This window comes from Scyliorhinus canicula, chromosome 5, assembly GCF_902713615.1.
Source record: "Scyliorhinus canicula chromosome 5, sScyCan1.1, whole genome shotgun sequence".
Taxonomy (NCBI): domain Eukaryota; kingdom Metazoa; phylum Chordata; class Chondrichthyes; order Carcharhiniformes; family Scyliorhinidae; genus Scyliorhinus; species Scyliorhinus canicula.
Window position 1 is genome coordinate 156,267,163 of NC_052150.1, and position 15,158 is coordinate 156,282,320.

Here is a 15,158-nt window from a genome sequence, read left to right on the forward strand (position 1 = left end):
CTGTGGTGTACTTTTTGGATAATACTGTAAGGATATGGGATTGTTTTTTGAGGGATCAAACATTGCAAGATTAAATGTGCCTACACATTTTCGTAGAACTGCTCTTAAGAATTCACTGCTTTTAGATTTTGCTAACTCCAGGCAGATGCAGTATCACAAATGGTTTTGTTGTAGCAAATACAAATTGTTACTTTTAAAAAAGAAAGAAAAGGAACAGAGCGAGACTTACAGCTGTCTATGGCACGTTGAAGAAATGACGCCTAAACTGGCCATTCAGCCCAACCAGTTCATGTTGGTGTTTATTCTCCACTTGAGCCTCCTCTCTACTTTTCTCATCTGAATTTAGGGTTTTAGTGGCTATGATCCGATGGATTTTTCTTCAGTTCTAGATTTTGGGGTTGACCATGAGGGTATGGGTCATTCTCAACCTAGAAGGGGCATGATCACTGGACATGTGTACAAGCATATGTGACCAACTATTTTCTTCACCCTCACTTGCTTTCCCTTTCAATGTATTTATACTATCTGCTTCAACCACTCCCGGGGTAACGAGCTCCACATTGCAACTCTTTGAATAAAGTTTCCTCTGAATTTCCTATCGGACTTCTTGCTGATTATATTATCTTGATGGCACCTGGTTGTTCTTTTCTCCACATGTGGAATCATTCCTCCATCCACACTATCAAAGCGTAAGTAATTTAAAAGGTCACCTTTCAGCCACATTTTTCCAAGGGAAAAGAGACCCAGCCTGTCAATCGTTTCCTGATATGTATCACCACGGATATCATCTTGTAATCTTCTCTGCACCCACTGCAGTACTTCTATATCCGATTTTATAATATAATGACAAGAGCTTCACACGGTTTCCCTCTGGAGCCCAGTACAGAGCCCATTACACACAGTGATGAGCAAGCCTTGCACATCAAGGTGTGTATTTTTCCTTTGGAGCACACAGCCCCTCTCTGTAGTTGGGGTGCACCATGTTTCCAACGATTGCTCTTGCTGCATGCCTGCTGCTCATCTGCGTCATCTCCTATCCCTGACTCCAGACTGTGAGGCCCACATTGAACATAGAACATAGAGATACAGTGCAGAAGGAGGCCATTCGCCCATCGAGTCTGCACCGCCCCACATTCAGCCCTCACTTCCACCGCATCCCCGCAACCCAATAACCCCTCCCAACCTTTCTGGACACTAAGGGCAATTTATCATGGCCAATCCACCTAACCTGCACATCTTTGGACTGTGGGAGAAACCGGAGCACCCGGAGGAACCCCACGCAGACACGGGGAGAACGTGCAAACTCCGCACAGACAGTGACCCAGCAGGGAATCGAACCTAGGACCCAGGCGCTGTGAAGCCACAGTGCTATCCACTTGTGCTACCATGCTGCCTATCATCCGTGACTTTTTTCCATTTCACAGCAGGAATATCTGCACTCTCTGACTCATGTCTTCCAGCACTTGAACTTGGAGCCTTGACGTAGATCCCAGTACCAAAGAGGACTATGGACTACAGTGACCTTCACAAACTACTGCAATCCCAACCTATTTATTGTTTGTGTGAACCATCCCTAATGTGCCACACTAACAGCGCCATGTTTTGAAGTCTGCATACATTCCCTTCCAATAATACATGTGAGAATTCTTTGGCCCACTTGTTTGTCTGTGTTTTATGCAGCCTTGGCAGGGTCCAGCTTTTTCCTCCTCAATGTTCCCCCTGCCTTACATTATTTGTCTTCTTCATCGACCTCCTTGTCCCTCTGCCTGCCCTCCCCCTCCCTTCCCCCCCGGACCTCTTTGCACAATTCTCCTCCACGTTGTCCCCCTTGTCTTCATCAGTCCACCCACACCTCTGGTCTCACCTCACACCACACCCCTGGCCAAACTTCAGACCTTTGTCACGGTGGGTGCATGAGTCCCACAGCACAGTGCTATCCAGATAGACACTGGTGTATGGCACCGGGGGAAGGAGGCCCCTGCACTCCCTAACTCCAGGTTCAGTACTGATCCGAGACGGTGAATCAGCAGGGTCTATGGGTCTAACAGCATGGTGCTGTCCATGAAGACCAGCTTGGCATGGAGAGCAGGAACCGGTCTGTCCTGGCAGAGGGCTATACAGCGCTGTCGGAGCAGCAGCATGGCAGGTAGCTTTTGTATGTTGCATTCACCTGAAGTCTCTTGCAAACTGAGAAGCACCTTGTGCACTCTCTAGCAATCGCGTTCTAGACCGATGTAATTACATGCTGGCATGATGTAAGATTGGAAGCGTTGACGGGATGCCGACGGGCAGCTGCTTTAATCAGCATTCATGAGATGCAAATTAATGCAAATGGTTCACGATACCAGGCAGTGGGAAGAATAGGTCATCATTAACCTGCCATTGGAAGAATTGCACTATGTTTTTACATTGGTGGATTTCCAAATTTATTGCTGCCACTAGATTTTCCCTTTCGTGGCAGGATGGCAAAATTCTGCCAAACAGAGAAATTATGGTATAAAACAGAAAAGAAGAAACCAAGTGGACAAATAATGTATATAAAGGGTCAAAAGGAGGTCAAAATTGGAATAGCAGAATCATCAGCAACTACTGTCACGCAAAACAATGAGGGCAGGTGTTGACCTGAAATTGTTGAACTCCGTGGTGAGTTATGAAGGGTGTAAAGGGTCTCTTTGAATGCTGAGGTGTTGTTTCTTAAGCTTCATTGGATCAATGTAGGAATCTGAATACAGTGAGGTCAGAGTGGGCGTGGCTTGACTTGTTTTCTGCCCCACTCCCACTCTGAACTCTGCTCCAAGGTTAATATGGCAACTCAACTTCAAGAACATTGAACAGGAGGCTAGGCTACAAGCCCTGCGGGAGGACAGTTACCTGGACACTTTGGGCGGGATTCTCCGATCCCTGCGCTGGCCGGACAATCGGCGCAACCGCGCCACACCGCCCCGACGCCGGCATGCGATTCACTGAGGAGCGGAGAATCAGCGCCATTTGCACTGGTGCGTTTAGCGCGGTGCCGGTCGTGGGCAGCTGTCCGCGGCTGGGCCGCCAATTCTCTGGCCTTGATAGACGAGCAGCCGTGCGGAAACGGCAGAGTCCCACTGGCGCCGTTCACACCTGCTCGCAGCCGGCGGGAACTCTGTGCATAGGGTCGGGGGGCGGCCTGTTGGGGGTGGGGGGGGGGGGGGGGGGAAGGGGTCTCCTTCACCGGGGGGAGGCCTCCGATGCGGTCTGTCCTGCGATCGGGGCCCTCCGATCGGCGGGCTGGCCTCTTCAGCCCCGGCCCTCTTTTATTACGCGGCCGGCCCCTTAACCACCACGCCTTATTGCGTCGGGGCCGGCGTGTTGAGGAAGTCCCCCGCACATTCGCAGGTTGGCGCGCCGCTACTGCGCATGTGCGGGTTGGCGCGGCGGCCAGTTGCCGCCAGGAAGGGAGGCTGAAGTGGTGTGAACCGCTCCAGCGCGGGCCAGAATCGGTAGTGCCCACGCCCGTTTCACGCTGTCGTGAAACGCGACGGTGTTCATGATGGCGCGAACACTCTGCCTCCATTTTGGAGAATCCCGCCCTTTATTCCAGAAGACAGTCACAATCTTTAGGATGGGCAATGAAGGGGACAAGTAATGTAAATAAAGGGTCCAGAGGAAGTGGAAATGGGAATAGCTGAATCATCAGCAACTGCTGTCACCTGAAAATATGGGAACAGATGTTGACCTGAAATTGATAAAATCAGCACTGAGACCTGACGATGGACCATGGCACAGGAAGTCATTTAAGCAGGTGGAGTTAGTAGAATTGGAGTGATAGTTGGGGGCAGTATAGTCAGAAGGCTAGACCCAGCTGGGAGCCAGAGTCTAGGGCTGTGCTACCTTCCCAGTGCCAGGGTTCGAGACATGGTCTTGGAGCTGTAGAGGAATTGCAGTGGGAGGAGGAGGAGGAACCAGTTGATGCAGTTCAACTAGGTACCAATGATATAGATAGAACAAGAAAGGAGGTCCTGTTTAGGGAGTGAGAAGTTTGGGATTATATTCAAGAGCAGAACCTCAAAGGTAATAATCTCTGGATTATCACCTGAACCACTATCAAATTGGTTTAGGGTAAATAATAGTAGATAGTTAAATGCATGGCTGAGAGATTGGTGTAGGAAGAATGGGTTTTGATTCCTAGGGCACTGGCACCTGTATTGGGGCAAGTGGGAACTGTAGCATTGTGATGGTTTCCATCTGAACTGTGTTGGGACCAGTGTCCTAGTGAGTCATGTGACTGGGGTGGTAGAAAGGGCAAGGAACAAAATGTTTGGGATGAAGGATCATTTGAGGGAAGATGTAAATTAAGGATAAAGGTCAAGGCAATAGAGCAAGGCAGCAATAAGGATAATGATAATCAGTGCATAGTAGGAAGGGATAGTACATACTAACTTAAGAGTGTGGTAACCAGTAAGGCCAGAGTTTGGAAAAATAGTGGAAAGACAGAACTAAATGCTCGGTAATATTCATAACAATTGGAAGAATTATTGGCACAAACAGAAATAAGACTGATAGCCAATACAGAGACATGGCTGCAAGGTGACCAAAGTTGGGACCTGCATATTCAAGGGTATTTGACATTTTAGAAAGACAAGAAGTTGAAAAAGATAGTGGGGTAGTGGGTAATTAAAGATGAGATAGTACAATAATGAGATTACCTTAGTGTTTTAAAAAATTAAGGTGCAATTTAGTGTGGTTGGTCCACCTACCCTGCACATCTTTGGGTTGTGGGGGGTGAGACCCACACAAAAATTGGGAGAATGTGCAAACTCCACACGGACAGTGACCCGGGTCCTCGTTGCCATGAGGCAGCAGTGCTAACTATTGTGCCACTGTGCTGCCCTTAGATGACTTTAGTTCTAATGGTCAAGATGTTTGATTTAAGACAAGTGTTTTAAACTTAAACAAAGTCAATTAAAAGGTTCTAAAGACCATAACAGGCATTTAAGGAGAAATTCCATAACACTCAGCAAAGATACATTCCAGTGCGAGGAGGATGTCCCACCTGTGGCAACAAGGAGGTTAACCATAGGATTAAGTTGAAAGAAAAAGCGTACAATTCTGCAAATATTAGGGGCAGGTCAGAACATTGGACAGAATTTAAAAACCATCAATGAATTACTAAAAAAATGAGGGAAAAGTTAGAGAATGGGAGAGAGCTGGCTAGTTATATAAAAACAGATAGAAAGTGTTTCTACAAAGTATCTGAAGAGAAAAAGAGTTCTTAAAGATAATATTGTGCGACCATTCTTAGATGTTAGGAAATTTGGATTATAAATATATTGAGGCGGGGCTAAGTGCGGCCTCGGCTGCGTGTTCCCCGCTGAGGCCCCAATCGACCCGGATGGGTGTTAGATAATAGCACTGAGCACCGGGAAACACCCGATCAATTGCGCTACTGGACTCTGTACCCATTCGGTTTAATATGGAGATGAGGAGAAATAGTTTTCCATTGAGTGTCCTTAGTTTGTGCAAATCTCTTTCCCAGAGAGCCCTAGTGGAGGCAGGGACATTGAACCTTTAAAGCCTGAATTTCTTGATAGACAAGAGAGTCCAAGAAAGTAGAGTTGATGCCATAATTAGATCAGCCATGATCTACCTACCGGATGTGTACAGCAGGGGACACATGCACATGTGAGAACATATGAGGAAAAGACGTGGGGCTGGATTCTCTGCCGGCGGGATCCTCCATTTCGCCTGCAGATTTCCCCACCGCGTGGGATGCGCACAATGGTAAACCCCAGTGGTCAGCTGCCGGGATGGCGAATCCCACTGCCGGCGGGGGCACACTCCACCAGAAAATGGATGCAGCAGGATGGAGAATCCTGCGCGTGAACTTTTTAACTGTGAAATGAATATTCTTTTGTGATTTTTTTTAATTGTCCCATTCTGGGGATTTCTCACCGTAATTATCCTCCCCACTCCAACACTGCCTCTTTTTCCTTGACCTAAAATTTTACAGTACAGAAGGTGGCTATTCAGCCCATCGAGTCTGTACAGCCCTTGGAAAGAGCACCCTGCTTAAGCCCAAGCTTCCACCCTATCCCCGCCACCCAGTAACCCCAACTAACATTTTGGACACAGAGGGCAAATTAGCATGGCCAATCCACCTAACCTTCACATCTTTGGACTGTTGGAGGAAACCGGAGCACCCGGAGGAAACCCACGCACACATGGGAGAAAGTGCAAACTCCACAGACAGTGACCCAAGCCGGGAATCGAACCTGGGACCATGGAGCTGTGAAGCAGCAGTGCTAACCACTGTGTCACCTTGCTGCCCAATGCTCCAATGAAGCTCAAAAATAAGATTGAGGAACAGCACCTAATATTTCGATTGGACTTTTACAATCTTCTAGATTCAACAATTTCAGAATGTAACCTCTACCCTATTTTTTCAGGCAATAACTGCTGGGATGACCCTGTTTTTTTTATTTACACCTCCTCTAAATCCATCTTTTATTTCTTTACTTGTCCGATTAGCAACTCCTTTTTTTGCCTCACAAAATCATCCCTTTGGTCATTTAATCTCTCCTATCTATTGCAAAAATGTATTTTGCTCTTCCCTCTCCCCACTTTCCCTGTCTCAATATTTGCACAGAACATGTTACACCGCGAATATCTTCCCGGTCTGACTAAAGGTCCTCATTGTTGAATATTATTAAACTTATTTAAATTTATGAAACTTATTAAACTTTTATTAAAATTATTAAACTTTTGATGGGCAGCTGAAATGAAGGATTCTTATTTATATTCATGTCCTTTATTCCATTTATACATTGGTTTATGTGCAGGATACCTATGCATGTTTGCATCCTGATGCAAAACAAAAGACTCGCTGTCAAGAATGCTTACCCTGCAGCTACTATAATCTGATGGGCCAAATTTGGCAAAAGAATACTGATGCCTTGGTGAAATGTAAGTGTTGTGAATCCACAGTGTGAATGAAACATTTATAAACTTTCTTTATTGTAAAGCTTATTTTATATCACTACTATCTCTGACAAAGGGTCATCTGGACGCGAAACGTTGGCTCTTTTCTCTCTCTACAGATGCTGCCAGACCTGCTGAGATTTTCCATTACTTTTCTCTTTTGGTTTCAGATTCCAACATCCGCAGTAATTTGCTTTTAAATCAAGTACTCTGATACAGATACCCGGAAGGCTGGATTGGTGTTTGTGGGACCAATCCCGTCATTGGGAGGAATTGCAGGTGGGGAACCCACACGTGCTGGCATTGAGACCCAGAGGGTGATTTTTGAGGAGACAACCAATTATGTGGTTGCCGCCAAGAGCCTGTTTGCTGTTCTTAATTCGATGGTGAGCTCACTGGTGACCAATTTGGAGCTGCTGTTTGTAAAATCGCTGAGTCGGTCTCGCTGCCAACCTGTGCGGGATGGGGATCTGTTTTACACTCCCAACATTTAGATCTCAAGCCACATCTTAAAGTTTAGCCCATTTAGTCAGTTTATTAGTATAATTAAAATGTTCTCACTGCACACCTTGGTCTATGTAAAGGGGATGTACCAATTAAAAGCCATGACATTAATACATTAATTGCAAACTAACTTTAAAACTACTGGAAAGATCTAAGGAACTGCAAACAAATTTAAATTCCTGCACAGGAAGAATAAAATCGTCTACCTTTTAAAAGGCTGACATTTTTATATATATAAATATGTATATAATATATTAGCCAATGAAAGGGAGAGAGAGAGGATTCAAAAAAACAGCAGTGCAAAAGCAAACAAAGGAAATCTACAATCCCCACCTGGTCTGGCCTACATGTGACTTTAGATCCAGAGCTATGTGGTTGACCCTTAACTGCCCTCTGAATTGGCCAAGCAAGTTATTCAGTTCAAGGGCAATTAGGGATCAGCAAACTGTCTCTCGGCTGACCCAGACCAAACTGAGTCAATTGTCCTTGGCCAGTGAGAGTGTGGTATACAAAGGTCCACAGATATGTATTGGTACCGACTAATCATCCTGGCACTCCTCCCCTTCACCACTTGCCATTTCACCATGAAATACTTTATTTGAGGTGCTTAAAAAGCAAACATACCTTAAGGGGTAACAAAAACGGCTGCAAAATATTTTATATAAGAAAATATCATCAAAGCTTCATAAAGATAGGAAAGATTGTTCAGTAAAACACCTGTAAAGAGGTACTGTGTGCAATGGAGAAAATCCTTTGCCACTTTGAGAACTTCTTCACTTAAGGAGTTTCCTTTGCTGCCATTCCACATAAAAGAATAAAACAGGTATAAATCAAGCAAATGCGAGGTGATGCATTTTGGAAGATTTAACTCAAGAGCAGACTATATGGTCAATGGAAGAGTCCTGGGGAAAATTGATGTACAGGGAGATCTGGGAGTTCAGTTCCATTGTACCCTGAAGGTGGCAACGAAGGTCGATAGAGTGGTCAAGAAGGCATACAGCATGCTTGCCTTCATCGGACGGGTTATTGAGTATAAGAGTTGGCAGGTCATGTTACAGTTGTATCGGACTTTGGTTAGGCCACATTTGGAATACTGCATGCAGTTCTGGTCGCCACATTACCAGAAGGATGTGGATGCTTTGGAGAGGGTGCAGAGGAGGTTCACCAGGATGTTGCCTGGTATGGAGGGTGCTAGCTATGAAGAAAGGTTGAGTAGATTAGAATTGTTTTCATTGGAAAGACAGAGGTTGAGGGGAGACCTGATTGAGGTCTACAAAATTATGAGAGGTATGGACAGGGTGGATAGCAACAAGCTTTTTCCAAGAGTGGGGGTGTCAATTACAAGGGGTCACGATTTCAAGGTGAGAGGAGAAAAGTTTAAGGGAGATGTGCGTGGAAAGTTTTTTACGCAGAGGGTGGTGGGTGCCTGAAATGCTTTGCCAGCGGAGGTGGTAGAGGCAGGCACGATAGCATCATTTAAGATGCATCTGGACAGATATATGAACGGGTGGGGAACAGAGAGAAGTAGATCCTTGGAAAATAGGCAACAGGTTTAGATAAAGGATCTGGATCGGCGCAGGCTTGGAGGGCCGAAGGGCCTGTTCCTGTGCTGTAATTTTCTTTGTTCTTTGTTCTTCTTTGTTCATGCTCATTTAAATGTTTTTGTGCAAAATTTGGTGGCTTAAGCATAAAATAGTGTGAGACATCTAACACATTAAACACGGCAGTTTATGCAATGGCATCTGGTAGAAAATGACATAAGGCCTATTCTGCCAATTCTGCTAATTCCCTTTGTGTCTGTAGTACAAACACACACTTCGTGCACAACATGGCGAAATCTGCCCCATGTAATTTCTGTCTTTTGATCTGTAGCATGACATTTTTTCAATATGTGTGCAGGCACCAAGTTATCACTGGATGCTGTCAAGCGACATTTACATGTTACCAGCTCGAAGTATGAGGCAGCAAAACCATTTCCTGGTGGTGGTGTGGAGGCACAAAAAGCTCCATTCTTCAAGTCTGAAATTGTACTGGCAATTCCCAATGTTGTGATGCGACCAAGTTTGGAGGATATTCAAGTAAGTGCCCAACAGTAAATTGGCAAAATATTAATTTGATAACATACTCTAAATATGAATGTTGTGGTATTCTCCAACAAATCTCTGTCTAATTTCTGACAGAGCTATGTGATACACCACCTTGTCCAGTTCAATCAGTTGATGCATGAGCTGGCGAAAATTGCCTGGGCAAGATTCTCCATCCCGCCAGCAACAGGATCCTCTGTCCCACCAGCTGGATAATGGGGTATCCCATTGTGGGCACCCCACGCCGTTGGGAAATCCACTGGCGTAGTGTGCCTCCAGTGAAATGGAGGATCCCGCTGGCGGAGAATCCAGCCCTCTATCTCTTGTTCCTATTACGCATACTTGCAAAACAAAAGCAGAAATAGTAATCCAAGTACTCAAAGATGTAAGAACGGTTTGGATACTTTAAATAAATTGGAATAATGTACTTTTATGTGCATTCAGTGTCAACATTGCATTTTGTGATGAAATAATGTGTAATTTGACTTTTGAAATTCACAAAATTATCGCAACCCAAGATCTTTACCGGTTTAGGAACACACTCCAGCTTGTGCGTTATCCTATGACTAATACCTCCAATAAAATGCTAGTGTGTTTGTATGATTTGTATGTTATAGGCAAATGTTTTGAGATTAATATTTTTATATGATGTAGGCTTGGAGAGACTGATTAGTACAGTAACTAGCACATTTTTCCTCAAGGATGCTAAGTTTGATGCTCCATCACTGGTATTGGAATCCTCCTATATTGCATGAGGGAGTAGTATCCCAGCTATAGTGAGAGCTAAATTGTTCATTTTCCTTGGAGCACAAAAGTGCCTGGAATGGGAAATGAAGTACAATTACACCACTTGGGATTCTAAGGTTTGGAGTAAGATACATTATTCTAGAAATAACTGTTGGCAATCTGAGTGGATGAATGTAAAAATTCATTTTTATAAATCTCCACCACCATTTTAACAGAGGTATTAGGTACTTTTAATTTACATAGATAATAATAGATAATAGCATAAAATAATGTCAATATAGCGTCAGCTGTGCCTCACTGGGGAACACTACCTCGGTACATGTGACAATAAACAAATCCAATCCAACTTACCTCTGAGCCAGAATGTTGTTGGTGGAAGTTTCAATCCAGGACTTCACCACAAAAAGCAAGGCAGTACTGAGTGAGCGTTACCTTGTGAAAAGTGCCATCTTTCAGATGGGACACTCACTAAGGCCCCATCCATTTTCTCAGGTCAATGTAAAAGATCCCATGGCACTAATTTGAAGAGGGGCAGAGGAGTTAACACTGCTGTCATGACCAATATTTTATTCATCAATCAACATCAATAGATCAGTCTGGTCCAAATCAGAGACGGGATAGACCTGCAATATACGCTTCAGAACCTTGCAGAAGTACCGGCATTGAAGGAAGTGTCTGGGAAGTTTGAACCTCCAATAAGCAATTCCCTTGCTCCCCGAGACACTCGGACATTCCAGCACAGGCATCGGATTTGGTGAGGGGTGGGGTGTGGGGGTTGGGGGGGGGGGGGGGGGGGGGGGGGGGGGGGTGGAGTCCAGTGCGGGCATCCAAGCGTAGGGCTGGCCAGCATCGGCAATGGCAGGGAGCGGGGTGGTGAGGCCACCCAACATGGGTCTCAGATGGCAGGGTGCCGGGCAGGCCTCGGAGCAAATAAATAAAATAAATAAATAACCTTTTATTGTCACAAGTAGGCTTACATTAACACTGTAATTAAGTTACTGTGAAAAGCTCCTAGTCGCCACATTTCGGCGCCTGTTTGGGTACACAGAACTGGTACGGGAATTGAACCCGCATTGCTGGCCTTGTTCTGCATCTCAAACCAGCTGTCTAGCCCACTGAGCTAAACCAGTCCTCCAGCAAGAGAAAGGGTATGCGTGTAAGTGTCGAGGGTGAATGTCTGTGAGAGAGTAAGTGAATGTGTAAGAGAGGAAGTGAGTGTGAGAAAGGGGGTGAATATGTGTGTGTGGGCGGGTAAGTGTTTGAGTGAGGGTTTAATCTTATCGAGAGAGGTGGTGCATGTATGTGAGAAGGGGTGAGCGAGTGTGTGTGAGAGGGGGACATGTGTCTGTGTGCGAGAGAGAGGACATTGTGTGTGTGTGTCTGTGTGTGTGTGTGTCTGTTTGTGTGAGACAGATAGGGAGATTTGTGTGTTTGTGTATGTCCAATTCACTTTATTCACCTGCCACCCTGCCCACCTGCCACCCAACTTAGTTGCCACCCTACCCATCCTACACCCCACCCAGCTGCCACCCTGCCCAGCTGCCATTCTAAACTTACCCACCTATTATTAGCCTCACGGTAGCATGGTGGTTAGCATCAATGCTTCACAGCTCCAGGGTCCCAGGTTCGATTCCCGGCTGGGTCACTGTCTGTGTGGAGTCTGCACGTCCTCCCCGTGTGTGCGTGGGTTTCCTCCGGGTGCTCCGGTTTCCTCCCACAGTCCAAAGATGTGTGGGTTAGGTGGATTGGCCATGTTAAATTGCCTGTAGTGTAAGGTTAATGGGGGGATTGTTGGGTTACGGGTATATGGGTTACGTGGGTTTAAGTAGGGTGATCATTGCTCGGCACAACATCAAGGGCCGAAGGGCCTGTTCTGTGCTGTACTGTTCTATGTTCTATGTTCTATTTCATCCACCCTACCCACCTACACATTTGACCAGTCACTTACATATTCACTCATATACACACAATATATTGACACATTGAAAAGCTGTTTAAATGTCTCCAGCTTTTCAGTGTGCTACTGAACACAGACCAGAATATGCAGCTTGTCTGACAGTGATTGTCACTCCTTGGAAGATTTGGGCCATTATCTGCTCATTACCACATTGTTGTTTGTTGGTGTTTGCTGCTGCATTCCCAACATTCCAGAAGTGACTACACCTAAAAGTACTTCATTGGCTGTAAAGCGATCCCTTTGCTTTGATAAATACAAAACGCAATATAATATAAAGTTTTATGACTGACAAGGCAAGAAACAACGTTTTGTTATATGTAATTAAAAATTTAAGGGCACAAAATTTATTTGTGAAAGCCTACCTGATCCTTTCTTGAGTACAAGGTCCTGAAGGGTTTGTACACAGCTGGCATTTCCTCCTGCCCTGCCTGCAGACCAGTTGTGCCCCTCACATGTGGATCCAGACTCCGTAATAGCTTCTAAGGTAGGTACAGTGTCTGTGTCTGACCTGGTCGCTGTGTCTGTAAGGCCAAAGGATTGTGCTTCTTCTTCACACTCTTACACTCACCTTTCCTCCTGATCAATCGACTGCTCTTGACGATCTGAAAGCACAAATATATAAAGGGATGAGTGAAAGGAAGGGTAGCAGAGCAAAGCATGAGTCCCACAGTTACTTCTTCCGCAGTTTTCCATCAAAGACAATTTTTAGGGTGAGGATTGAATGGAGAAGGCGGTTAAGGCAGCAACTGATCATCATCCTGGATGGACTCAACAGTGCCAGCTGCCACTGGATCTGTGGCATTGTTACCCATAATCCTATTGACTCTCTCTTCCAGGGCAATGACGGGATGCATGGTCATCCACCAGTCCTATTTCAGTCCTCCACCTCCTGCACGAAAGATAAATCAGAATGTTTATGACTGTGCCTCAGTGGGGTTGGGTAATGTGCCTTCCATAGCTGCATAGCTGGAGATTTGCACAGTCATGTAGAGGTGTGTGTGTGTGTGCACAGCTGACATGATTGGAAGTTTCATATTGGTGAGGTGCTGAATACAGATGTTAGAGGTTAGTCGTCAGTGCCGAGAGTGCTACTGGATGAACGATGGGGGTGGTGTCATGCATTGAGCAGTGGAGAGAAGGGTGGAGTCACGGGTATGAGTTGTGATGTACAGATAACTTGACCACCCAATTAGGTCTTAAAACCTTTCCTGACACTACTGCCCCATGTCCTGAGGGTGGACGTCTCGCCATTGGCTAGCCATGTCATGTGCTCCCATTGCCCATGGAAGCTCAATCTCGGTGGTTCCTAGTCTGCCAGCAGAAACATCGCCTTCTTCTTGGTCTCCAGCTCTCTGACTACTGTGTCCAGGCTTCACTAAAGCAGGGAAATCTTTCCTTTGTCTGTTGTGCCATCCAGGGCAGCTTGTGGCCATGCTACAGAAAACTAGGGAATAAGATGGGTGCAAAAAGCGGGCTCCATGTCCAAAATCAAGGCCGACAAATTTCTAGCTCTATAAATTAGATTCTGTGTTCCACTGATTAGATATGCACATCGAATATATCAAATTAAAAGTTAATTAACCAATCTTTCATCATGTTGTTTATAGTATATTACAAAACAATGTATTGATTATTATCAATTCATATTTTATTTTACAGTCTATTCTAAATAAAGCCGTGAATGTAATTCTGTCCATGTCTAAGGATATTCCCCTTTGGTCCTTTGCCTATATTCATCTGAAACAGCAGCAGGTATCTACTAAATTCCACTCTGATTTGCTTTTTAATTACTTCAATTGTAAAAACCATTATCTTCTGTTTGCTCAGAGGACAATAATGTATTGAATATTTGAGTTTAGTTTTCATGCTTAAATTTATTGTTTATTTTTGCATGGCCAAAACTTAGATTGAACAGAATGCTGCGCGAGAACTGGGTGACGATAACATCCTTGGTAAGCAGGTGGTACTAAAATCCCTTGACAAACAAATCAGTGAACACAAAGATGTCACTAAGGTGATGATCCAGCTCAGTTCCATTGTCTCCTCATTGAAGACTGATGCAGTAGAGATTCTTGACAATTTCTCTCACTTCTCCCACTTGTGGAATCAGGTGAGTTTGTATCTCATCTGTATTCATTTGTGCGCATGCACACATGTGTGTGAGAGAGACTGATGCTGTAACAGTAAATGCTTCAACTGTCAAACGTCTTGTTTTTTTTTCTTACCTCCTGGAAGCAGTCTAATTGATTGGCACCTCATCTAGTAGCCTAACATCCACCTGCTCCATCGCTAACATATAATGGTTGCTTTGCATACAATATACAGGGTGCAGCGCACCAATTCGCAGTGGCTCCTTCCGCAGCAGCTCCTAAACCTGTAACCTCCACCTTCTAGAAGGGCAAGGACAGCAGGTTTTGGAATACGACCTCCCCTGGATTTCCCTTCAAATTACACACCATTGTGGCTTCGACGTACATCACCATACCTCTGTTATTGGATCAAAATCCTGAAACTCCCTTCCTAATAGTATTGTGGACCATTGCCATAAAGTCTTTAATGGCTGAAGAAGAAGACTCACCACAAATTGTGAGGGTAACTAGTGATTGTCAATAAAAGCCAACCTTGATCAATTATGCCAAATCCCAACAATGATTTTTTAAAAAATACTATATTATCCACATTTTGATTCTTCAAATTCATTTAGTAAAATAGTCTTATACAGTGGTGGGTGATGATGATGATAATAATGATGTTGATGAGGATAAAGAGCCACCTCAGTTTTTCCTGGCATCTCCTTGCCTGGCACTTCATGAAATTCTAAGCTTCCCTTTCATGCCATACACATGAAAGGCAGCAGTCAACAACTGTCAGAATGAACAAAGAACATACAGTGCAGAAGGAGGCCATTCCGCCCA

At 44.8% G+C, this 15,158-nt stretch overlaps 1 protein-coding gene across 2 annotated transcripts in view; it reads left to right on the forward strand.

Moving 5' to 3' along the window:
- Nucleotides 1-15,158, forward strand: part of dnah5l (dynein, axonemal, heavy chain 5 like) — a 493,661-nt gene that overhangs the window by 172,437 nt on the left and 306,066 nt on the right. For both annotated transcript variants that reach the window (XM_038797876.1, XM_038797875.1), the window contains exons 24-27: nucleotides 6,813-6,936; nucleotides 9,355-9,533; nucleotides 13,903-13,995; nucleotides 14,150-14,353. In XM_038797876.1, the coding sequence (XP_038653804.1) occupies nucleotides 6,813-6,936; nucleotides 9,355-9,533; nucleotides 13,903-13,995; nucleotides 14,150-14,353 (600 nt within the window). The remainder of the gene's footprint in view (nucleotides 1-6,812; nucleotides 6,937-9,354; nucleotides 9,534-13,902; nucleotides 13,996-14,149; nucleotides 14,354-15,158) is intronic.